At 51.0% G+C, this 23,978-nt stretch overlaps 1 protein-coding gene across 1 annotated transcript in view; it reads right to left on the minus strand.

The window, feature by feature from the left end:
• The window catches only part of HERC1 (HECT and RLD domain containing E3 ubiquitin protein ligase family member 1), a 49,787-nt gene extending 26,517 nt beyond the window's left edge, over window positions 1–23,270 (minus strand). The window contains exons 1-28 of the mRNA XM_081964533.1: window positions 23,178–23,270; window positions 16,355–17,310; window positions 15,425–15,520; window positions 14,578–14,772; window positions 14,165–14,476; window positions 13,925–14,021; window positions 13,629–13,772; window positions 12,822–12,949; window positions 12,176–12,320; window positions 11,918–12,089; window positions 11,148–11,282; window positions 10,608–10,773; window positions 10,239–10,364; window positions 9,757–9,978; window positions 9,195–9,347; window positions 8,907–9,039; window positions 8,187–8,378; window positions 7,881–8,102; window positions 7,163–7,336; window positions 6,585–6,699; window positions 6,368–6,488; window positions 5,925–6,096; window positions 5,515–5,821; window positions 4,920–5,040; window positions 4,665–4,716; window positions 1,821–2,089; window positions 1,023–1,238; window positions 106–226 (exon numbers count right to left, since the gene is read on the minus strand). Of these exons, the coding sequence (XP_081820659.1) occupies window positions 106–226; window positions 1,023–1,238; window positions 1,821–2,089; window positions 4,665–4,716; window positions 4,920–5,040; window positions 5,515–5,821; window positions 5,925–6,096; window positions 6,368–6,488; window positions 6,585–6,699; window positions 7,163–7,336; window positions 7,881–8,102; window positions 8,187–8,378; window positions 8,907–9,039; window positions 9,195–9,347; window positions 9,757–9,978; window positions 10,239–10,364; window positions 10,608–10,773; window positions 11,148–11,282; window positions 11,918–12,089; window positions 12,176–12,320; window positions 12,822–12,949; window positions 13,629–13,772; window positions 13,925–14,021; window positions 14,165–14,476; window positions 14,578–14,772; window positions 15,425–15,520; window positions 16,355–17,284 (5,236 nt within the window). The 5' untranslated portion in view covers window positions 17,285–17,310; window positions 23,178–23,270. The remainder of the gene's footprint in view (window positions 1–105; window positions 227–1,022; window positions 1,239–1,820; window positions 2,090–4,664; window positions 4,717–4,919; window positions 5,041–5,514; window positions 5,822–5,924; window positions 6,097–6,367; window positions 6,489–6,584; window positions 6,700–7,162; window positions 7,337–7,880; window positions 8,103–8,186; window positions 8,379–8,906; window positions 9,040–9,194; window positions 9,348–9,756; window positions 9,979–10,238; window positions 10,365–10,607; window positions 10,774–11,147; window positions 11,283–11,917; window positions 12,090–12,175; window positions 12,321–12,821; window positions 12,950–13,628; window positions 13,773–13,924; window positions 14,022–14,164; window positions 14,477–14,577; window positions 14,773–15,424; window positions 15,521–16,354; window positions 17,311–23,177) is intronic.
• Between the last annotated feature and the right edge of the window lie 708 nt (window positions 23,271–23,978).

Here is a 23,978-nt window from a genome sequence, read left to right on the forward strand (position 1 = left end):
AAGGGAAAGCCAAGGACATACTTTGAGGGGGTTGAGCCAGGAGTCTCTGGTGTGTTTCTTCCCAGAAATAAAGACAACGCCGGGTTCAAAATCCGCTCCTCTTACCAATGTGGTGTTTATTTGCTTGAAGGGCCCTTTCCAAGGTTGCCGACAGCTGCTGATAGATCTTGTGCACCGCCACTTGAATCTCGCTCTGGATGCTTCTCTTGGCTGCTCTGATGCCATCCTACAAAAGACGATGCCAGGGCAGTCAAGCCAACCCACCTGAGGGCTGGTTCCAGGGGTGAAATGCTACTGGTTCTGACTGGTTCGCTCAAACCGGTAGCAAAAAAAAAGCTTTGAAAAGTGAAAAAAAGGTTCCGTGACTCTCAGCTGTGCTGTGCGATTGTTGGAAATTACACACACACACACACACACACACTTTTTAAAGCATTTTTTAATTACCGGTTCCGGCTAATAAGTAGGCAAAAAAATGCTTTGGAAAGTGAAAACAAAGGTTCCAACGATCACACGGCACAGCTGAGAGTCACGGAACCTTTTTTTCACTTTTCAAAGCTTTTTTTACTGCCTATTCGCCAGAACCGGTAATAAAAAAAGGTTTTTAAAAGTGGAAAAAAATATATATGTTCCAACGATTGTGTGGATCAGCTGTGAGCGATTGTGGGAACCTTTTTTCTTTTCACTTCTTCTTTTTTTTTTTTATTAAAAGAGTTTTGTACAAACAAATTTTCCCCCTTTTCACCCCCCCTCCACACAATATAAATCTCATACAAATGCTAATACCCCCCCCGCAAAAATTCACATTCAAATATTATACCTTTTCACTTCTTAAAGCATTTCCCCCCCAGTGGTTCCGGCAAATAAGTAGGAAAAAAATGCTTTAAGAAGTGAAAAGAAGTTGGCCACGCCCAGCCAGTCACTTAACCTCCGCCAAGCCACGCCCACAGAACCAGGGGCAAAAGATTTTAGATTTCACCACCGGCCGGTTCTAAGGAAGAGCCACCCGCCAGCGTGGCCCTTACCTGGTAGTGGTGCAAGCGGACGCTCTCTCCTTTGGCTCCCGCGTGCCCCACGCTTCCCAAGCCGAAGCAGCCGGCCAGGAACTGCAGCCTCACCGAAGTGAGAAATGAGGAAGACTGGAGTCCCAGTCCTTGGCGGCTGCCGAGGGAGGCCGGGCTGCCCTTCTCTTCCATTCCCGAAAGCAAAACCAGGATCTGGTGCAAGGCCTCCAGGCGCAGCTAAGGGTGAGGGAAAAGAAGAGATTGGGAGAGGCTGCTTGGAAAGCAAATTGCAAGGGCAGCACGGCAACAGGGACGCTCGAGCCGGCCCCTGGCAAGAAACTGCCCTGGAACAGAAGGGCAAGTTTCCAACCGGCTAGGCTGCGTCTGCAAACACCCCAGAGGACCCTGGGACAGGACCTCAGCACGCACGAAGGCACATCCCCTCCCGAGGGGCATAGAAAATACCCTGAGCCCAGGGTTTGGGACAGCAGCCCCGTCAAAAGGGAAGGGAGTGCAGAAGCCACAAGGCCATGCCCGTGGCTTGGGGGAAGGCAACTCTTCGTGAACCCCTGGGGGGCTCAGTGGCATTCAATGGGCCGAGATTCTTGGGCTGGGCGTTGTCTCTGATATTTCACAGTGCTGTGTTAAGGCCAGCACAGCTTGACCCAGAGCCAGTGCTTACTTTTCACAGCACAAAGGCCAAACCAAGCGACCTGCCAGAGTGGGAGAACCTGAAAGGGGCCCTTTCCCAAGCGCAATGGCCGCTGACCACTCCAAGGTCCGGATCCCCAACTAGGGACCACAACATGCAACACACACCTCTGCTCTCTGCTGCTGCTGCTCCATGGCAACGATGTAGGCCTGGGGGTTGGTGGACATGCTTTCCTCGGGCTCCTTGAAGCCTGGGGAGCTCCCTACATCCCCACTTATAAAGCTAATCATGTTGTCGATCAAAGTGTGGATGCTGACAGATTTTGTGAAATCCACCTCAGACTCCCCGAACAAAGAAGAAGAGCTGGAGAGCCAATCGCGCTGTTTCAGCCGAGTCCACGAGTCGCTGAGCGTTTCAATCGGGCCGTGGACCGAGCCTAGAAACACACACAGCAGAGCTCTGTCACCGGCAAGGCAACCCAGCTCTCCAACCGGCAGAAGTGAACGGGCGGCTTGCAGTTCGAAACAGATGGAAATGGGAACTCCTGTCAATTTCATGCGCACGGTCAGCAATGCCTACCACATCAAAGGGCCAAAAAATGAGAGCTGTATGTTTTGCTGGCAAATCTCCAGGTGATGGGTTTTGCCTTACCGGGAAATTAAAAGCACAAGCCACTCAAACTGTTTAGCTTAAAGCTGGAACGTTGAAAAAAGGCGATACGCAAATAAAACAACGTAGAGGTAAAGGGGGGGGGGGGGAAAGAATATTTGCCACACACAAAGAAGAGAAACTTTTTTCTTGACATACAATTGCAAAAAAAGCTTTGTGTTTAACTTGCATCAGTGTAAAGCAGGAGTGGGTGATTTATAGCTTTTCTGGAAGTTTGTGTAAATAGAGGGATGAGTAAAGGTCAAGTAAACAGGCACACATGGTGGGCTGTCGGTAGGCCTGACTTCAGAGCAAAGTGGCTTGGATGAGCTTAAGCAGCCACCTATAGATCGCCCCTGGCTCTTGGCCACAATTAAGCCCAGAATTGTGGTCATAGGTTGAGGCGTCACATAAGCAGATGCAGAGTTGAGAAGACCCTGTCATTTCAAAAAGCTGTTACTCTTTAAGTAAATGCACAGGGACCAAAAGAAAATGAATGTTGAAGGGCGATCTTGTCTGCACAAAAAATATGAAACTTTCAGAAACCGGGGAGTGGGGCAAAACCCATTTATTGCTCCTCAGTTTTGCAATAATTTTAATTACTCCACTGCTCAAACTCTCATCAGTCGTAATTCTCCTGCATTTTAGAGTTCCAGAGCAGCAATAGGTCCCTTTGCATTCAACTCTACAAAGGCTTGGGGGATTTTATGTTGTGAGTCTGAAGCCACCTTCCTTTCTCTAAACATCTTATTATCTGACCATTAGGAGAGCTACGCAAACACGAAAGCCGAAGGCAGATGCCAAATGCTGACCCATCCTCAGTGAAGAGGGAGAGAGAGAGAGAGAGGTCTGAGGAAGGGCGAGGAAGAGGCGGAGGCAGGGGCTACATAGCATCAGGGCACGCAGCCACCGCCACCAGGGCCCTGTGCAGCGGTTGATCAGGAGACGGGCCAAGGCAGCCCTGATCCCCCCCCCTCCGGGCTTCTTTGTGCTCCTCTGGGCCCTGGGGGGGGGGGAGATGGGCAAGCTCAGCAGAAACCGGCCTTACAGTCTTTGCCCTGCATTGAGCAAGCTCAGAGGGGAATTCTCTCCCTCTCATCCCTCTGCTGGCTGGGTGGAAGAAAAGGGAGAGGAAATGGGCATGCTCTCTTCAACATTCTGGGGGGAAACTTGATTTTTAAAAAGCAATGCCCTTTTTTAAAACTGCAGAGCCCAGAAGAAATGTACTAGGCCAGAAGGGCCTGGGTCCAGCATGTTCCTTACCAAAAACATTCTTCAGAAAAGGGAGACCCACAGAAACCATCCAAAGAAGGGACTGTTCACACCTTTCACAAAAAGGAAAAGGCCACCAAAGGGGGGGGGTCCTCCAGGGTCCAGCAGATTTGGGGTTTAAGCTAGCCAACCCTCTCCTGGAAGCCACGGCTGGGCAGCTGCTCCTTCTGCCTCCCTTGGTGGAGCTGCAGGGCTAAGAGGGCTCTGCGATGCTTCAGGGCAAGCGGACGCAGAAGCCCGAAGGCTCCACTGGCAGCTCCAGCCTCTCCTTGACAAGAGGGCGGGGTGGGGTGGGGCAGGGGGGGTGGGGGTGAGGAACCACCAATGTTTACTTGTCCTTTTATGCCACTTTTCTATAACGTGACATTCAAGATGAACGGGGAGCAGCAGCTGCTATACATATTTTATCTTTTATAAAGTATGTAGGCAAACTAGAGAGAGAATATAAAACCAGAACGTGCCATCATGTACTTGCTTGAAGCTCTTCTTTTTCCTGGGGCTCAACTGGCCAAAAAGGAGCAAACACACTACCACACAAGAACCAGAAGACAAAGAGAGACGTTGGGTAGAGAAGACAACATTCAATCTGCAATCTGTCCATTCAGGGGCGGAGGGGGTGGGGTGGGGTGGGGTGGGGGGCTGTGTTCCCATGCAAGCAAAGGCCATCAAGGGGCACTTCTGGAAATCTGACAGCGTAGCTGGCTGAGGGATTTGGAGGCCGAGAGCTTCCCCTCGTAAAGCAGCCCATGGAAACAGGCAGCCATTGCGCACAATCTCTGGCCGCCAGCCTGCTCTCGAATGCAACTCTGACCCCGCTGCTGGGTAAGGTTGTGGCCAGCAAGGCCGGCTAATATGCTGGTGAACCATCCGCTCAGGCCCCTTCTCAGAACCTCCCACACTACAACGGGGTCACACAACAGGCTTGGAAGGTTGTCTGAAGCTGCAAAGGGTCAAGGCCATTGCTTTAGAGCAGCCGCCTCCAACCTACGGACTTCAACTCCCAGCTGGCTGAGGAATTCTGGGGAGTTGAGGTCTCCCGTTGCTAAGGCCGGAGCGACAGGGCTACGAGGTGGAGACGATGGATGGTTTACCTTTCTTTCTATGCGATGATGCCAAATCCAGATCCATGTTTCGCCTTCCGCTCTGAAGAGAAGAAGAGAAAACGTTGTTGGGTCCTTCTGGCACTTTCACCGTAAGCTTTAAAAACCTGGATGACGACTGAAGAGAGGTAACGCGAAAGGGGGCAGAGGGAGGCAAAGGCCAGGAGAGGAATCAAAGCACAGGTGGGGCTTTTGAACAGGGCCACCTTTGGGATCCCATCAAGCAAGGCTTGCGGTTCTGCTTACCAGCGAGTAATTCTCTTCGTCTGATTCAGGCTGAGAGAGGTCAGACTCACTCCTCGATTTCATCAGTTTGTAACTTGACGTAGAGTGGCCCGAACGGCTTTCTGCGCTAAGACTTTCACTTCTGCCTCACATAAAGGTACAAGAGAGGGGGAAAATGACACAAGGGTGCAAAGACCTTTTCCTTTGCCTGGGTTCTCAGGGTCCTGCTCTATGTTCCGTTACAGGCCGCGACCAGGAAAAGCCTCCCAATTCAGAGGGTTTCCTTCCATTTCCCTGCCTGGCCAGGAACCGCTCGGAGCTCCTTCCACTGAGCATACTGAGGCCGAGTGATTCTGGTGGCATAAATTCAGCCACTTCCTCCTCCTCACGTTTGCTTAAATCTACTCTCCCGCAATATGTAAGTGCATCAGGCATGCAATAACCCCAAGGACAACCCTGCGGGGAGTTTTTGAAAAAAAAGCCCCCCCCCCCCCCCCCCCGCTTGGACAGCCACAACTAGCGAAGCTCATTCTCCTCCAGACCCCCATCTGCCTCAGGTGCAGCCACAGCAGGGTCCCCTGGAGAAGGCTGGAGAAGAGGGCCGAGCTGCTCGCACCTGGTCATGAGGCTGCCCCCTTCCGGAGTGCTGCCCGAGAGAGCCTGCGCCTGCCCTTCCTCCCTTTGCTTCTGCAGTTCCTCCACCACGGGGCTGACCCCCAAGATCAGCAGGGCACAGCGGTGGATCACCGAGTTGCAGGCAGCTGTGTACACATCCTGGCCTTCCGGGAGGTCTCTGCTGCTGCGCCGCTCCTGCTGGGTCTGGGGGAGCTGATCCTCCACTTGCGGCCCCAGCCCACCAGTCATTCTCTCTCGGTCTCGGCTGCGAGCTACTTCACGGGCTGATAGGAAACATTGAAATATTTCTGTAACATGCAACACAAAAACAAAAGGTCTTAACAGCTAGGCAGAGCTAAAGGATGGCCGTAATTCTTCAGCTGAATGTCTTGGCCCCAGAGGTCCACTTACTGCCGGCGGTCATCACTTCGTGCTCTCTCTCTTCCTCTTCCTCCTCCTGCTCTGCGTGCCCCTCCTCTCTTTCCCTCTCGGCCTGCTCTTCCATTTCGGCTTCCTCATCAATGGTCCGGGTAAAGGGGCTTTCCTGAGCATCAATGTCCGACGATTCTGGATTATCCGACAGCTGGAAAGAGGGCAAAGAAGAGGTGCTGTGAACGGGTCCCCTGCTTCAATTAAACGGGAATGGAATAAAAATAACCCATTGGCCATCACACCGGGCTTTTAGCCATCGCTTATTTCAATAGGATTCAGATCTTCAATTGAAAAATGTAATAAAACCAACTGGGTTCAAGACAAGCAAAACAAGGAGAGAGGCTCACGCGGATTTCAGCAACCTTTCACGTTACAATCCCTTCCCTCTTTAGGAGACGGACAGGGCTGCTCGTCAGGCTTACCCATCTGTCCCTGGAAGACGAGCGGGTCGGAATAAGTTCCATGTTCTTGCAAGCAAGCAAACGATTCCGAACTTTATACACACAGCGATAGATTTCTACTAAGGTTTTTCCTGGCTGGTACCTAAAAACACAAGCCCCCCCCCCACAAGGTTCAGGCCAGAGACCACACGAACCCGGGCAGAAGAGGAAAGCCTCAGAATCTGCCTGGGATACTTGCCTGCTTTCGCCACTTGCTTGGCTGAGCAGATTCGTGTGCTTCAAAAGGGCGGCAAGAACAAAGCGGGAGACGGTGTCCAGCAGGGACTCACTGCTCAAGGTTGCACTGTCCCAATCTAGGTTGGAGGAGAGAAAGAGAACAAAGTGGAAGCGGCCTCAGAGGTTCCACAGGGATTCCCTTTGGGCCTTCCTCTTTTCAAGGGCTCCAAGTAGGCCATTCCCAGCCCCGCGAAGAACACATAATTTGGGGAGGGGGCTCGAAGGGGACATTGAGAGCGTTTTGCCACCCAGAGGGGTCCTCCCCCCACTCCTATTCCCAGCGGGACTAAAGCTCTCTGCACACAGGATGGAAAAGTGGGCTGCTGCGTCTGCCTTGGTCAGGACCTGCTGAGGTTCCCTGGAGATCAGAAGGCTGCTCAGGGGCTGCCTTCCCTTGCCAGAGGGAGCCAGACCCTCTCTCAGAAAACCTGGGCCGTTTCCCCAAGAGGGGACTAAGCCCTCCCTTAGCCTTTCACCCGGGATGCACCCCGCCCGACCCATCCCCCGAGAGAGCTCCCTCTCCTGCTCCCGAGCGCTGACCTTTGCTCACGGCGTAGTCCTGCATGCTGACCCAGAGGCTGCGGGATGGCTCCTTTGCGCAGCCCAGGGCCAAGTCCACAAAGGTGGAGACCTCCGGGCGCAGGCGGTAATCGAAAGGCTTCTGCTCCTCGTTTCCGGAGAGGGCCACCTCCAGCAGGGAACTCACCGACTTCTCTGGAAACAACCGAGAGACAAATCCAGCATTAGGCAGCGTTACCTGCTCAACTTTCCAAACTTCTCCTGACTTTAAGGGAGACGCAGTTCAATACGTCTGAAACAGGAGCAGATCGGAGCACTTGGTGATTAAGTGGAACCAACCGGGATTCGGAGGAGCCCCAGCGTGGCTACTGAGCATGACCTGGCCTTCAACTGCTCCCTTTTAAAGCCCCTCAAGCCGGTGATCTTTCTTTGGGGCTAACGGCACCAACTGCCGGGAGAAGTGCTCGCTTGCTCCCACCTGTCCAAAATCCGGCACTGATGAATTTGTTTTCCACAACCCCAATGGACAATGTTTTTTCTCTATTTTTTCCAACCCGGTGTATATTTTTATACTTCTCTTATTCTGCCCCCCTTCCCTAACTTAAAAAGCCCCCCCCCCCCCCCCATTGCATCTTTCCACCCTTTCCTCCCACTTCTGGAAACTTATTGGATTATTTTTACAAGCATTATTCCACTGCGACTCATTTCTGCAAATCTTTCAGGCTGCTGACCAGATTACCTAACTGGGGAACGTCCACTTCTACTCCATCGCTGAACAAGGGTGTTTTCAGCCAGTAAGCGGTGTCCTGCTCTTCGGGAGACATCGGCGACCCTTGCAGCATCCCACCCAGGCAGCGTCCAATCAGCAAAGCAACGGTTCTCTCGAGGTCCACAAGCCACACCCACACCTGGGCAGGCTGAGGTAAGGGGATTCCAGCCGGATCGACCAGTTCAGGCCCACCTGGGAACATGGAGCGATCCGCTTTTTAGAGAAGTGGATTTTAGAGAACTGGAAAGGGAAACATCTACTCTGAGTCAGCCTTACCATGAAGAGGCCACTGTAACTCCTGGTCTTCTAGAAGCACCGCAGCCGGCAGGAGTCTGTTAAGGCAATCCAGAGGGGGCAAGAGATCCAGAAGGTAGCTCAGTAAAGATCGGGCTACCGACACAGGCAGCAAAAGCAGGGAATTCACGATCTGGCAAAGCATGCTTCCTGCTGCAGACACATAGATGACATCTGGAATGGGGGGAAAAGGCTCATGAATGAGTGGCAGGCCTGGAAGGCTGCAGCAGGAAGGGGGGGAAAGATGCCAGGATTTATAAATGTATCCCCGATTACAATTTCACGGGCAGCCTTTCTCAGTCTGTGTGGACTTCAACTCTCAGAATCCTGGCTGCAGAATTCCTTCCTTCCTTCCTTAATTGGAGGCAGGCAAGTCCCAGGAATCGCCCCCCCCCCCCTGCCCTGACATAAGTTTGGCACCCCTTGACCAGACTCAAGAAGCAGCCTCAGGGCTCCCATGTGGCCCCAAGACACAGGCTAAGCATTTCCAGCGGTTACTCCAAGCCAGGACTATGACCAGCCAAGCCAGACCTGACATGTATTGGGGCATTTCAGAGTACAAACACTCAGCAAACCCAAGATAAATTGGAGAAAAAAAAAGCCTGAGAAACATAGTTCCGTCACTATATTCTCCATTGAGCACAATCAGATGAACAGCTTGCACGCACACGCGCATACACACGCACAGGCACACACCCCTACCTCTCAATTTGTCACCTACGCTGCCGTTCCAAGAGCTCTCCTTCAGCAAAGTAGCTGAGCGGGAATAGATCTCCGTGGCGTGAGGCAAGAGAAGCTGCAGGTGCTTGTGCAGGAGGGCCACACTGCTGGAGTTCTGCAGACAAGAGGGAGCCGTGAAAAGGGGCTCCACCAGGGGAGTATGGACTCCTGACCTCCTCTAGCCAAGAGGTTGCACCTAAAACTACCCTCCAGCGGGTTCTTTACTGTTTGGCTTACTCTGGGGGCGGCTATAAGGACCGTGGCACTAACCTCCCCAACACTGTTGATGTGACAGTAGGCCAGGAGCTGTTTCTGCAGGGAGCAAAGCAGTTCGTGGAGATGAGCAGGCTGGCTGTTCTCGGAGGAAGACGTCCCAAGTAGAAATTTGTCACTGTTTTTCTCCAGCTCTCCAAACGCTTGATCCTGCCGGGGCAGAAGATTCAACCCCCCCACCCCACCCCGAAAAGTTTAATATGCCTCCCTGCGTGCATTTCCCTTCCTTCATTCCCACATTCCTATAGGAGCCATGCGTCTACCAATAAATATGCTGCTTTCTATACCTGCTTTAAAAAAAAACCATTGTGTCCTTGCTGTAATACAATTCTCACTGACTAGGAAAAAGCACCCATGAGATGACACAACCAAATTATGAACCCAATTGAGAGAGTGTGGACAATACTTAAGCTGTGAATGAAAACATCTGCCGTCCCGTCCCCCCACTGCACCCCCTCCCCCATCAGCCCTCTGGTCCGGCCACTGTTTCTGGACTAAACTATTCCGGGCGGGGGTTGGGGGGGGAGAGCAGGTAGGGTAACCCAGGCAGAGAACTCACTGTATAGAAGCCCAAATTGCGCAGGAGAGTCTTCATTAGGATTTCGGCCAGGTGAGTATCCGGGTGGTGGCTCTGGGCCCCATAGGCTGCGTCAGGGAGATTCCCGTAAGCCAGGCAGAGGGAGGAGATGTCTGTGGCGTCGGAGGGGGAGCTGTAGCCCAGCAAGGAGGCCACATGGGTATGGTCCTGCAGGCTGGTCAGAATAATATCCAACTGCATTCGCTGAAGGAAAAGAAGGAAAGGGGTTTCCTTCACTTACAACAATGGCCAGATAAGACATCAGAGCAACATCCCTGGCCCAGGGCTCTCAGCAATATCACAGCCGATTGTGTTGACGTGACCTTCACACAGCCCAGCAGCACAGAAGGCAGCTAATTTCTCTGGAAGACAAATGTCACCCTCCCTTTTCAGCTGTTCCAAGAACTTGCAATTCAGGAGCACAGTAAGCATCGGATCCTCTGCAAACGCTCAGGACGTCTTACCTGCCCTTTGGACAAGCTCTCCCACCGGTCGGGGCCCTGGGGAAGGAGGGAGTGCAGCAGCTCCATCCTCTCCCTCAAGGGAGGCAGCAGCATCGTCGCTCCAACTGACAGGGTCTCAATCACCACCTGCAATTGGGAGGGAGACCAAACGGCATCAACGTTCCACTGAAAGCTGCAAAACAGACTTGATATCGTTCGGCAAATGTGTTTTGAAATGGTTGCTCCTTCCCACTTTTTGCCAGGTTTCCCCTCAAGGCTGTGGTGAAATTCAGAACTCGGTGCTGAGCGACTGCCGAACGGGTCGGATGAGAGTCAAGGGATCCAGAGCAGAAGCTACAGTCTAAAGGGGGCTTCCCGACCGAGACTGACCTCCTGGATTTCATCTGGGACGGAGGAATCCATCAGGCGAAACAACAAATTCCGCAGGGGTCCGGCCTGTCTGCCCAGGATGCTGGTGGCCACTCCGCCGGCCAGAGCCAGAGCCAGGTGGTTGGAGAGCAGCTTCAGGCAGAGCTTTAAGAAAGTGTGGTGCTCCCTGCAAAACCAGGAGTCGCCGTTAACAGAGGCCTCTCCTGCCCCCCTTTCTAAATGGGCCTCCCCCTTTGACTTCACTGCTGAAAGCACAAATGGGGAAGCTCCGGTGGGCCTTGTCCCACGCTCTGTGCTCATGCTACGGCTGGAAGAGCCTCTAGCAAGCGTCCCCTCCCACCCGGCAGCAAAGCCTTCGGTTGCTCACAGGAAAGTCCATACATTACTTCTGCTAGAAATCAGAAATCTTGAAAAGGAGGAATTCTAGTTCTGCGTTCATGATAAAAGAAGATGAACGTGCTGAAAACACCCTCCATGCTAGTAAGGGTAATCGCAAGAGAAGCAGCCGGAAGGGTTCCATGCCCCCCCATGAACAAGTACCTTGAGGAAGGGAAAGGAAGAGGAGGGATCTCACTGTTGATTTTGTCACAATACTGCTCGAGGAAAGAACGGAGGTGGGAGAAGGTGCTTTCTTCAAGGTCCACACAATAAGGCCGGTGCCAGGCCACAACTTGCCTGCAGTCGAAGAAAGGAAGGTTAAGGAAGACAGACACCCGAAGGGCACAAGGGAGCTGATGCGAAAGGCACCCGAGTCCCTTCAAACGGAGCACGTCCGTGCGGCTTTATTGGCAACAGGGCAGCAGGGGGCGCCACGGCCTTCCTCCAGGGGTCTCAGCTGCTGCAGTTCTGCCTCCAAACTGAGCTGCTGAGTGTTTTCACAGCAACCCTAGTTAGCCAGAGAGCCAAGCGTAAAAGCCGCCCGGTAATTCTCCCGGCCATTTCTGTTTCTCTTTTGTACACAGGGCTAACAAAGTCCTTCCCGTTTATTCCGATCTAGGTGCTGTTCTGGGAACAGGTGCTTTTTGAAGGGGCTACCACTTTTCCCCCAACGGCCTTACGTTATCTTTCTTCTGTATCCAATACACAGAGTGGCTCAGAAATAAATAAAAGCAAAACGGAACTCCAACATAGTTTAAAAAAAGGAGGCAGTTCATGCAGAATCAACTGCGTCCAGGTCCCTGGTGACAAAGGCTCCCAGGAGGAAGAGGCCCAGGGCTCAAAAACATCAGGCACTGCAATTAGGCGTTGGCAACAGAAACAACACGGCTTTACTTATCACACGGGAGCTCCCACGTGCACGGATGACTTGCCTATCTCTGGGAAGGGCTGTCCAAGCCAGGCTGTGGGAGGTTCCAGCCGAAATCTGCTGAATGGCGACTCCATCTAAGCCGCTCACTTTCTTTGGCTTAGTGATGGGGCCGGTGGAATTCCCTTGGCCACACTGCCCCATGGAGTTGTTTCCCCAAGCGTAAACTTCGTTATCTAAAGAGAAGCAGTTCAAGATCATCACAGATGCCTCAAATGCCAAGTTCAATTGACCCCGAGGGCGAGGGGCCACATCCTCTTACCGTGGGAAAGGGCCAAGCAATGGCTGTCACCAATGGAAATGTCCACGATCCGCGTGGCAGCCAGCTCTTCAATCAGCTTGGGCCGGAGGGCCGTGGCTTCTGAGGAGCCACATCCTAAGCATGCCCCGCAGCCCCAGGCAGACACCTGGATCAAAGGGGTACAAAGAAGGCTAAACCTCAGAGTCCAGACTCCATAAGACCCCAACTACAACCCAGATAGGAACCCTGGCACGGTTAAGGAAATCTTGCTCATTTAATTGACAAGCTGGAGCTGATTAAATCTGTATAGATGTTTCCAGAGTCCGCCATCGTCCCCTGCAAAGAATGAAGGCAGAGCCAACTCTGAGCACCTATTGGCCACTTAAAAGCAGGAAGTGGAGTTGTTACGCTTTAAGGCTTGGTTCTCTTATCAATGAATCTTTGCCTATTTTTGGACTAAACAAACATTAGGGAAGCTCTTTATCAAATTATTTCTTCCCTGTTTTGCAAGTGGCTCCCACTGAATGTGACCAGGGAAAGAAGGAACCCAAGTGCAGTTTCCCTCAGGCTGCTGTGGCTGCTGAGACACAAACTCCTTCAAAGAATCAGTGAAGCTGTTTCTGATCCAGTAGCTTTTGTGTGCTGAGTTGCAACTTGTTCTGCTTACTTGTCCAGTTGATGTTAGAGCCAGCGAAGACTGGCTTCCGGCACAAACTTTCCGTATGAACATCCCCTGTAGAGCTTCTATCACTTTGGGCTTATACACTCGGTTGGTGTCTCCATGGCCCAGTTTGCCTGTTGGGACCACACACACACACACACACAAACAAGAGAATTGACAATCTGCAGATCGAGGCAACTGACATCCATCTAAAATAAACTGCCAACTTCAATCACAAATATTTAACCATGACATGACAATTTAGCAGCAGCAGCAGCAGCAAACCGCAATGACGCCACAATGACCAGTGTCAGGGTTGTTCCCCAACCTGTGTGCCAAGCTCTTCCACGGATTAGCTGCAGTGGCCGTCTCAGCGGTGGGCAAGTGCCACGTCCTGCTGCTCTCTAGTTCACATGTCCTCAGAGTTCCCACCGATCTCCCAAGTGGGCATCCCTGGTCTTTGTGGTGTTAGTGAACCAGGACAAGGTAGACCTAATATTAACTGATCTCAAGCTGCCTCTCTCTCCAGTCTGGCTACAGCAGGGACCTCTAGCCAAAGATCCGTGTGCCAGCTTGAGACAGAGGCAATGGAGAGAGAGGGAGAGAGAGGGAGAAGACTAAGCAGCAGCTACTGCATTTATTCCCATTCAGGTTGCTCCGCAATAAAACAAATGTTTACGATTGATGATGGCTTAAAACTTGAGCAAACATTTCTGCAGATGAAAGCAACAGTCCAAATAGGATTTTGGCCTTTTTCAGGCTGGTCCTTCCTTGCCTCAAGCAAGACTGTCACCACTCAGCCGAGGCGCTTACCGTTATCTCCTCCTCCAAAGGACCAAACCGTCCGCCCATCTTTGGACAAGGCTATGGTGTGAGAGCTGCCGCAGGAAACTTCTCCAACGTTGCTAATATCTTTGACGAGCGTTGGGATGTTACGGCTGTTGCTGTCACCGTGACCTTGTCAGAGAAAGTGGATTTACAAGGTTGTGTCTCTTTATGCCTCGCATTCTACCAGGCGTACCTTAGAACCAGTTTCTAACCTGTTTTAAACAAATTCTTTTTAATTAGCGCTGCTTAAAGAAGGTGGGAAATGAGATTAGTCCTCTTACCTAGCCGGCCAAAGTCTCCTTCTCCCCAGGTGTATAATTCACCATCCTCGGTGACAGCAGCACTGTGCCGGTAGCCGGCCGATACACAGATCACCACCTGGAAAAGAGGGGAAGGAAGTTCTCCCTTTAGACTCCGGCCTCACATGCAGAAGCTCCTTAAGGAACTGGGCCACAAGCAGCGGAAGAAAAGCCTCAGGGACGCGAACAAAGGCAGGCAGTGGGCTCATTGCTACGGCATACCTTTCCCTGCAAAGGTCCCTGGATAAGCTTGGGGTATTTCTGGGTGGAGCTGTTTCCGTGGCCCAGTTTCCCGTAGTCGCCGTCCCCCCAGCTGAAGACTTCTCCTTCGGGGGTGAATGCCAGTGTGTGGCCATCTGAGCCTTTTGAAGACGACACCTTTTTGATTGACCGGTGAGGCTCAAAAGTCAGCTTCTTCAGAGTGGACTGATTGTTGGAGTCACCCAATCCTAACCTGCCGTAGCTGCCTTTGCCACAAGCTCGAACGGAGCCGTCCGTGGATATGACAAAGGTGCAATACTGGCCAGCTTCAATCTATAGCGGGGAGAAAAAAACAAGAGACCCTCAGACTTCGGCAGCTGATCCCTTTTTTTACTACGCCAAGCGATCTGCTCTCACCGACCAAAGATACTCACTGTCTGCGCATCAGAAAAACTTGGAGCCAACTTAGGCTGAAGGATTTTCTCCTGGGTCCCTTCCACAAGTTGGTGGCTGCTGTTGCTGCCCCAGACATAGACCTCGCAGGTTTCGGAAACCATGGGAGTCTCCCCAGTCTGGATGCTATCGGGACTGGCACATGTCCTGGAGTAGTCCGAGGCCATCCGGCAGACCTAGTCAAACAAGCAGGCCTTATAGGAAACATCTGTAGGCAATTACCCAGCGGTCTCATTAACTCAAACGAACCCCACACCTTCCCCAACTTGGCCCTGGCTGTATTGTTAGATTTCAGTGCCAGGAATTCTCAGAGACAGAACTAAAATCTGGGCACATCTGAGCCCACTTTTCCATCCCATGCATGGAAGCCCACCGAGTGCATTAGATACGACTCTATTAAGACGGAACTCTCTTTTAAGTTTTAACCGAGATTTCTGTGCCCCCCAAGGCCGTTCTCCAAAAGGAAAGATCAAGTGGCTGCATAAGTCCCTTCTCCTAGAAATTGGTCCAGGCTAAGCAGAGGCAGGGCTGCTGGTGTGACTGGCTTGTTTTCATACTTTTTACTTTAAAGCCAGGCCAGAGTTCAATAAACATAATTTCTTCAACATTCTGTAACAGTTAATTACCTTGAATCTTGGGAAGGAGGATGACAGAAATTCAATAAATATTGAAATAAAACCCAGGAGTCAAATACACAGAATCAAGGAGACATACCAAGTTCCCTTCACACTTTCAGAGGAGTGAGAAATTCACAACTGGAAGAATGTGTGATAGGCTTTTTACGCCCTTAACGTGTGGCTAGGCAGACAGACAGACAGACGAACGTACCTCCTCAAAGAGACACAAGGCTGCCTCATAGAGCGAGCACAGCCCTTCCGAGGTCCTGGTCGGTTCCCTCCACTGGCTTCGGTCTGCAGACGACCCCTACGAAGTAAGTAATTCAGAAGAGTAATGACTGAAGTATAACCGCACGCATATTAAAGTATATAAACATATCTCACCAGCCAAGCAGTAGAATATTTCCCCAAATAAAAACAGAGGTAAGAGGAATCTATTTCCTCAAAATAGCAGCAATTTATGGCCCAACAGCCTGCTAGAGAGAATTTCCCTGAGGATGAGCGCCAGCACAAGTCCAAAAGGTTGGAAGACTAAACCCAGATTGGATTCAGCTCTTTATTCTTTTTGCAAATAATTGTATGCATCTTCTTCAGCATTCTACTTTTAATTTATTTTATTTCACACCAGAACAACTGTATTTTTATTTGCTTCTTCTAAACGAGAGACAGGCAGGACAAGTTTCCTGCCTAGGCAAGGGGTTGGACTAGAAGACCTCCAAGGTCCCTTCCAACTCTACTATTGTATTGTAAGTGCCAATGTTTCAAGCTACTTACATGAAAAGAGCATATTGTTTTTGTAGCTGCTATTAACTAGAAAATAAGCAGAGGCACCTCTCAAGTAGTGAGGAATAACTAACACAGTTCTAAGTTGCTGCTGATGCTATTTCTGTTTTGCCTATTTTATTTAGCATTTTATTGTGGTTTCCTACTTTCAAATCAGAAATAACTGATAGTAGAACCAAAAGCAAACATTTAAAGGGAGGGTTTAAAGACGATCAGCTCTTTTAAAAACCGTTCAAATGTCATCAGCCACAGGTGAGGCCGACAGGACAGACATTATGCCACCTCTAGTTGCAAAGACGCTACAGACGCCTAGATCTGCTTTCATTCCCACCCACCCCCCAGAGCAGTGCATACGTACCAAGGACCGCCTCATTTGCATTAGAACCATCATGAAGCAATCAAAGCTGATCAGGCCTTCTGAGCTCTGCAGCAGCTTCTTCTTCTCCATGGTGTGGACCACGGCCGATGCGCTGAGGGCCATCTCAATCCACTCCAAGAGGTACCGCAGGGAGCCACGCTGAGCCGCCAAGCCCAGCAGCAGCTCGGAAGCCAGCCTTCGCCCAAGGGTGTCCGCCCCGGAGTTGGGGATGGTTACTCCTTTAAGAAAGACTGTTACTTGGGAGAGGCAGTCCAGGCCCATGGGGGGGATCTTGCTCTCGTTGGCCAGAGATAAAGGAGGCAAAGAACTGACCACCTCGATCGCCGTGTGAATGACGTCATTGCAAAGGCTGATCCCGGGCCCCGCAGCTGGCATCATCCAGCTTTGCCTCAGCAGCGCGAAGAGCAGGCTCAGCCCGGTCCGCACCCCCATTTCGATCAGCGCATCCGTGCTCGACCTGGGCCTCTCGCTGACCGAATGGATGTCTGTGGAGCCCGAGCTGCTTTCCGGAGAGTGCTGCTGCTGCTTCACCCGGCCCTTATCGTGGTACTTATTGGAAAGGGCGTAAAAGATGCGCTGCAGGACCAGCAGGCGCTTGCGAAGCGCCCCGGCGAAGGGGGAGTCCGAGCACACCATCTTGGCCAGAGCCAGCTGGCTGCTAAGGAGGGCGTCCAAGTAGTGGACCTGCTCATCGCTGGACAGGGACTCGCGTTCAAAGTCCGGCAGCTGGGGCCCTTTGAGGCAGAAGACCTGCTGAGGCAGGGGGACCACTTCTTTGTTACTGACGAGCTTCGCGTAGAGGACGGAGACGCCTTCCCTGGTAGCGATCGACTCGCTGTCTTCCGTGATCCAGGAGCTGTTGAGGTGCTCCAGCCATTTCAATTTCACAGGTGGAACCATGGTCGCCATGCTGGCCTACCGACTGGCCAGATGTTCTAGGACGCAAAAGACACTGGTGACTAAAGAGTGGCCTTATCCTCCCCACAGCTATGGGCAGCAAGGTGGGCGGCCCGTACATTTAAGTAATACATTTAAACAACAACAACAACAAACCACCCCTTCCTGATTTGTGCATTAACAAGCAAAATCAAAGCCTGCCTCTCGCCTCCTGAATTAAGAACCTCTTTCCCTCTAAAAGAGAAACTATCCTTGTGCATCTGCTGCATTAAGACCACAAAAGTAAAGCTGTGTGAAGGACCCTATTGCCTTTTGCTCCGCTGACTCCTGGCAAAATGACAGAGGAAGCAATTTCTGCAGTCAGAGGCCTTCTCTGCTTGTCAAAGTCCTACTGCAAAGCTCTCTAACCTACTAATTCGGGGATTCAGTGTTTAGACCGAGCAAAGCAAACCACCTATTTTGCACCACTGGGAATCCCAGCAGACACGCAATGCCTCTTTACTGCAAATTGGGGATTAAGGGTTGGTTGGCTGAATTGTTGCACAGGCAGCAGGAAAGTGGTTCTGTCAGCAAGTCAGTCGCCGCTGCCACCAGCCCCAACTTCTCTGAGCTCCCTCTCTTCTCCCCACAGTCGCCTTTCCCAAATCCCTCTTCACCAACTCCTTAGAACTGGACGCTCACTGAACGTGAATGGAGCCCGGTAGGTTAAAATGAAACGGCACGGGTACGCCCCAAAAACCCAGAGCTTCTTTTATTATATGGCATTTCCAGACCCCCAATCTCCTACCTCCTGGATTTCCACTGTCCCTGGTGAAATACTGACGACACAATTGCCAGGGGGAAACGCCTACTGGTCACAATGGCCGGGACTCCCAGAGAGCCATGATAAGGCTATAGATTATTCTCCCCAAATAATCCCAGAACTGGGCCTCCTTTGTGCAAACTCCTGCTTGTGTACCGCAACCACACTGTCCTCAAAGGACAGTGTCATTCCTCTGCCCAGGGGAGCCATTTTCTCTCCTTGACCCTTGCCTTGCTTGGATTACATCCCACTGCATTTGTACGTATTTGTTCCAAAGTGTCAATACCACCAAATGGAGAGTTTTATTTCCATTTCAGCTCACCCGTTTCCACTAAAACTAAAAAAGTAAAGGGGAGACTAGCAATGGGATAGAGCAGAGCTGTCCAACCACCGTTTTCTATGATGGCCAATGATGCTTCTGAGACATTCAAGGTAGCTAAGAGTTTGTCCCTCCTCTTTTCCATGCCATCTGCTTTAAAGCAAGTGTTTCCTAAAATGAGAAGCAAATCAGATTGGAAGAGATCCACATAATCGGCATAACCAACTGGCCTTTGGGGAAATGAGTATGACTGATCACTTGGTGTCAATGACCAGAAAGCAAGATCTAAATTAATTCCCCCACTGGTGGCCTTATTATATGGATGGGTACAATGAAATGTGACAACCCTGTATTAAAACTCACACATACAACTTTATGTATGTTCATGAGAAGGTCTGTATATACATATACATACAGCTGTTTTGATTCTTTAAAAGCATCCTTTGCAGACTCTGCTTTACCTGTCAGATTCTCATTTGAACAAATTCAAATTGCATTACTGTGGCCATTTTAAAAAGGCATTTCAAGATTTAATTAGGGATGATACACCTGAATGCCAATGCAGACATACACAAAGCAACCACACACGACAGTAACCGCTGACCTTAATACAGAAGGAAGATTTATGCTAGAGACTACACTCTTTTCCCTGCTTGTTGTGTGTTCTGCATACCAACACCCATGATGAGGACTGCAGAAAGAACCACTGTCACACGTTCATTGCTATGGCAACAGTGCTGTAAGGAATCTGCCTGAAAAGGCTCAAACAGGACAAGCTTCGTTACTCGTCCCCAGAGGGATTCAGGGTGAGGTGACCGCACAATAAAATATCCAATATTTCCCAGGGTTAAAGGGTTAAATATGATTCAGTCATCAATATTTGTGTATGATACTAAGAAATGTCCTTGTTCTTTGGACAATTAATATTTAAATTATTTTTCTTGGGTTCATTGTTCTTTTTAAAAGGACAAGCTTTCTCATAAACAACACTATTTATAAACAATATTTAATGAATAACTTCTCGCTGTACACTCGGTGCAGATAAAGGGATTATAACCTAGACACAGAAATTTTGTCCAGAGTTATGAATAAAAGAAAAAAAAGGATATTGAAGCCCAAATATGACTCAACCATGAAATTCATAACTCAACAATAGGCAAAGATATTGCTGGTATTTTATAATCAAACGGAATGACGTTAGTCTGCATCAGATGTCCCCAAAGAGTGGGGATGCCTTTATGGCATCGTAAGCAAAACCTCAGGAGCCAGAACCTCACCTGCAGGGCAGGTGCGTATGACATCATCCAACAACTGTAGGTTTCTTGCTTTGCCAAAGGAGAGAGATAACAACCATGGGGCAGAATGGAAGAGTAACAGGATTATAGCTTCCAACAGTGCAGCAGCTCATTTGTGACTTTTTACAGCCACATTAAATAGTCGAAGGCTTGTTCCACATAAAAGAGAGCAGGGCGGGAGCAGAACTATGGAGCCAGCACTTCACCAAAGAAGGTTTAGGCCAGACGCCAGGAGGAAGGACATTTTTAGAGAGAATGTTTAATTTTGCAAAAATATTCTAATAAACAATGGATAGTCGAGATATGCTAATGCAGTATAAAGCCTATTTAGAGTTTGTATTTCATTTGGACAGACTTGGGCTCTGGTCAAGCGAGGCAGCTCTTTGGATTAAAGCATTTCATGGACTCCTGAATGGTCAGGATGCTGCCCAATCCTTTAAAAAATATCTCAATATCTAAAGTAATGCAGGGATCACTGAGCTGAAAGCATCAATCTGGCATCTTTCCCCTTTCCACCAAAGAACAGAGCAGCCAAGATGATGTCATCACAATGAAAGTCCACCCTATGTGGATGTTACATCACATGCTGAGATACAGAAATTCTCCGAAAATTGTAGCCGTACATTTTCTGAATTATCTAGTCTTCCTTCCAGTTACCTGTGATTGCATTAGCTCACTGTCATCCTTTATATTCTGAGCTAGCAATTTTTCTCACTCTTCAGCCTAACAACATTTAGGTCAAAACAAGGAACCAACTGCCTTTGTTTTGCAAAATTCCCTCTACAAAAAGGACACTGCATAAATGGACAAAACTAATCATGGTTACCAACGACTACAACCCAATATTTTTTTATTGGGTCAACACATTTCTAAAGATGCAAGTAACAAATGTCCTAATTGATGCTTCACCAATTAGGATGTGAACAATAATTATATTTTCTTATAAAGTGTTTTTTATTTTAAATAATGCAAAAGCTTCTCAAAATTAATAGTCTTTAAATCTTTTTAATGCTCAATGCTGCGAACTAGATGGCTCAATCGCCATCCTTGAAGTATGAAATTTAGATACTATATAATACAGACATTTTTGGGGTCCATTCAGGACAAATTCACAACATTGCAGAAGCCCAAACCAGCCGTCATTTCTGGCCAGATAACTACGTATTTCTAAGACTACAGAAGCAGAGGAGACAGCTCTATATGCCCCAAAGAAGAATGAATATTGAAGGTTAGCCACAACCTTCTAGCAAGTCTCAGTAGCTGCCACAAAGCTTGTACGGACTTCATAACAGAAGATAGAATTCTACTTTAAGGTGAATTCAGCATTTTGATAGTATTTTCTTTCCTCTGAGTATCCAGCTCTGTATATGCCGAAAACAATTTAAAAATAGAGACACAAATTCAAAATTAAACATCTTGAAAATGGAGTGATTTGATTTTAAAAACTATAATTTGTATTTATGCTGCTAATTATAATTCTCAATGTGCAGAAAGAGTTCAAACTAGCACAGATTACAGAAAAGTTGGACTTGTGTCATCAGCAAAACAAATAGTTAATTAGAATCTGATGTGTTGATAAGCTAAGAATGTCTGACACTTCTTCAAGTTACAAAATATATTTGCAGATATATTCTCTGTGAAAACTGCATTTACAGGCTTGTATTTTGAAGAGTACAAGAAAAAAGAGCACTCACTTGTGCTTTCTCTTGCAGCTATGCTATCATGCTGTTTAAGACTTCTTACACTATATGTGTACACCAGAAATGTATGTGTGTATGTACACACATACAGATTACATTTGCTCCGCTGTCATTTATTTATTCACAAGACACCAAAATCGTTCCCTCAAAGAACAAAAATAAGGGCAATCTGTAAGACACAATGAAGGTGAGAGAGAAGGTTGAATTCCAAACCAACCTCAAATGAAGGCAAAGGAGTGACTTACAAGGTAAATAGAAAAAAACTATCCCTGTGGAATGCAGCTATATTTATGAAGGGATTAGGGCCTTGTGTGAACTGTGCATAGCAAATCACATCACCGGATCATCTAGTCCAGCCCTGGCTGTATCTGCTCTGGCAAAGTTGCCAAAGAAGTCTCTCCTATTTATAACCTTTGACCGTTTCAGTGTTATGCCATTGAGTAGCCAACAAGGCTCCACAAAGACTTTCTCATGGAGCATTTGTGCGACTTTTATGCTACATGTGGATTTGCAAAGTTTAGTATTGATTGCTACATTTCCATAAAGCCGATTTACATAATTAACAATGCTTTCAAACTATGAAGTTCCCAACCAACCAATGTCAACCAATGTGGGTCTTGTAAGCTCTTTAAATATTATTGTCCATTCCCTCCAATGTTCCAGAAAAGAACCCTCTTCCCGGGGTTGCCTGGAAACATTCCAGTTGGCTCCATGACCCTGGATGGGTCACAAGAGGCAGTCACGGAAGGCAGGCTGCCATTGGGCAATTCCCAGGCTCCAGGCAACCCTCCCAATGGCCGACGGGCCCCCAAAGCTTCTGGGTTGAAGGCTCCAGGCCTTTCCCCTTTCCCTTACTAGCTTTCCCCGCATGCGTCCCTGGAGCCCCCAGAGGAAGGTTGGGCTCCAAAGAGTTCTTCCTCCGATTTCTCCCTGGCTGCCCCAGAAGGAAAGGAGAGCTACGCCCAGCCCCCCCAAAGGCAGAATTCTTGATCAGGCTTCGCGGGACGACTTTAGGGCGGCATCTCTTCAAATTCTGACCCAGGCCTTCAGCGGGACCCTTTCCCCTCCAGCCCGACTGAACGTGGAAGATAAACCTGGGCGGGCAGGCAGGCAGGCAGGCAGGCAGGCAGGCAGGCAGGCAGGCAGGCAGGCAGGCAGGCAGGCAGGCCCAGGGAGCCGGCTGCTGGCACAAGAATCATCCCCAAGGACGGAGCCCCAAATGCCTCCCTGGGTGGCCTCCCCCCCCATTCCCCCCCTGCCTTCTCCCTGCCGCTTCTGCGCGGGTCTCTTTGGGCAGCAGAAGCGGAGGAAGAGCCGCCGCAAGGGCAGCTCCGTCAAAGCTCCTCTTCCCTGGTCCCTGCAGCCCTGGGAGCCACGGGCCAAGCAACCCCGGGGGCCAGGGCTGCGTGGGGCCCCTCCCTCCCTCCCTCGCTCCCTCGGGGCCCACGTCAGAGCACCTGAAGGGCGTCAGGAGCGCCGCCGCCGCCGCCGCCTCCCCTCAGCCCCCACAGCCGCTGCCCAGGCTGAAGGCCCGAAAGGGGCGCCGGAGGACGGGCAGCTGCCACACGGGAGCCCGGCCCTCCCTGGGCCCGTCCGGGGCGCCCGAAGGGGCCGAAGAGGCGCAGCGCCAAGGGATCCCTCCGAGGGGCCCCAGGGAGGCTCCCAGACAGGCGGAACGGCTCCGGCCCTCGACCGGCCTCCCCTCCCCCCTCCCCCCTCCCAGGCGACGCTCCCGTGCGGGGAAGGGGCTCTAGCGGGAGAGGGGGGGTCGGGAGGGGGGACGCCCTACCTGTGGGCTCGGGGGGGGGGGTTGTCCGGCGGGGGAGCCTCCTCGGAGCTGTCCAGCGCCGCCGCTCCCTCCCTCCCACAATGCCTCGCGGGCCGGCGGGCCGACGGGAGTTGCAGTCCGGCCCGGCCGCCTCCTCAGCCCAGCCGCGCAGGGAGGGGCCGCCAGGGGGCGACGCTCCCGCCCTCCCATCGCCCGCCCGGCGCGCCTACCTGCCCGCGTCCGCCTCTCGGCTCCTCCCGCGGCTCCTCAGGCGGCAGGAAGCCTCCCGCGCTGGAGGGGGCGGGGACGGAGGCAGAGGAGCCCAGCCAAACCTCGCGAGACTCGCCGCCGGCTCGCGCTTCCGTCGCGCGGCAACACCGCGGGGAGGGGCAGGCGGGCGGGAGGACCCCGCTGGCCGCCACGGCGCCCTCTGGCGTTCGGCACCGGAAGCGGCCGGCCGGGACGAGCCGGGGACTACAGTTCCCATCCACATAAAGGGAACAGCTCCGTCCCGTCCCTTAGCAAGAGAGGGGATGGGAGGGATGGGCTTTGTAGTCGGTCCCTCCCTCCTGCCTCCCCCGGACAGGCTGGGGCAAGTCCATCTCCCATCAGCCGCCATCCAGTGGCTGTGGATCATGGGCGCTGGAGAGGGCGCCCCTGAACGACACCCCCCCCTCCGCCTGTAATTCGGATTCCGAGTCTTCGTTGGATTTAATTCTCTTTTGCCTCCTTTGATCCTTTTGGGAGCCGGTTTGCCCCAAAGACCCCTCCCCACCTCAGGCCCCTCAATCCCCCAGTTGGACCCCCCCCCGCTGCCCCCTT

The sequence above is a fragment of the Natrix helvetica genome, assembly GCF_964273705.1.
Source record: "Natrix helvetica genome assembly, chromosome: 12".
NCBI lineage: Eukaryota > Metazoa > Chordata > Lepidosauria > Squamata > Natricidae > Natrix > Natrix helvetica.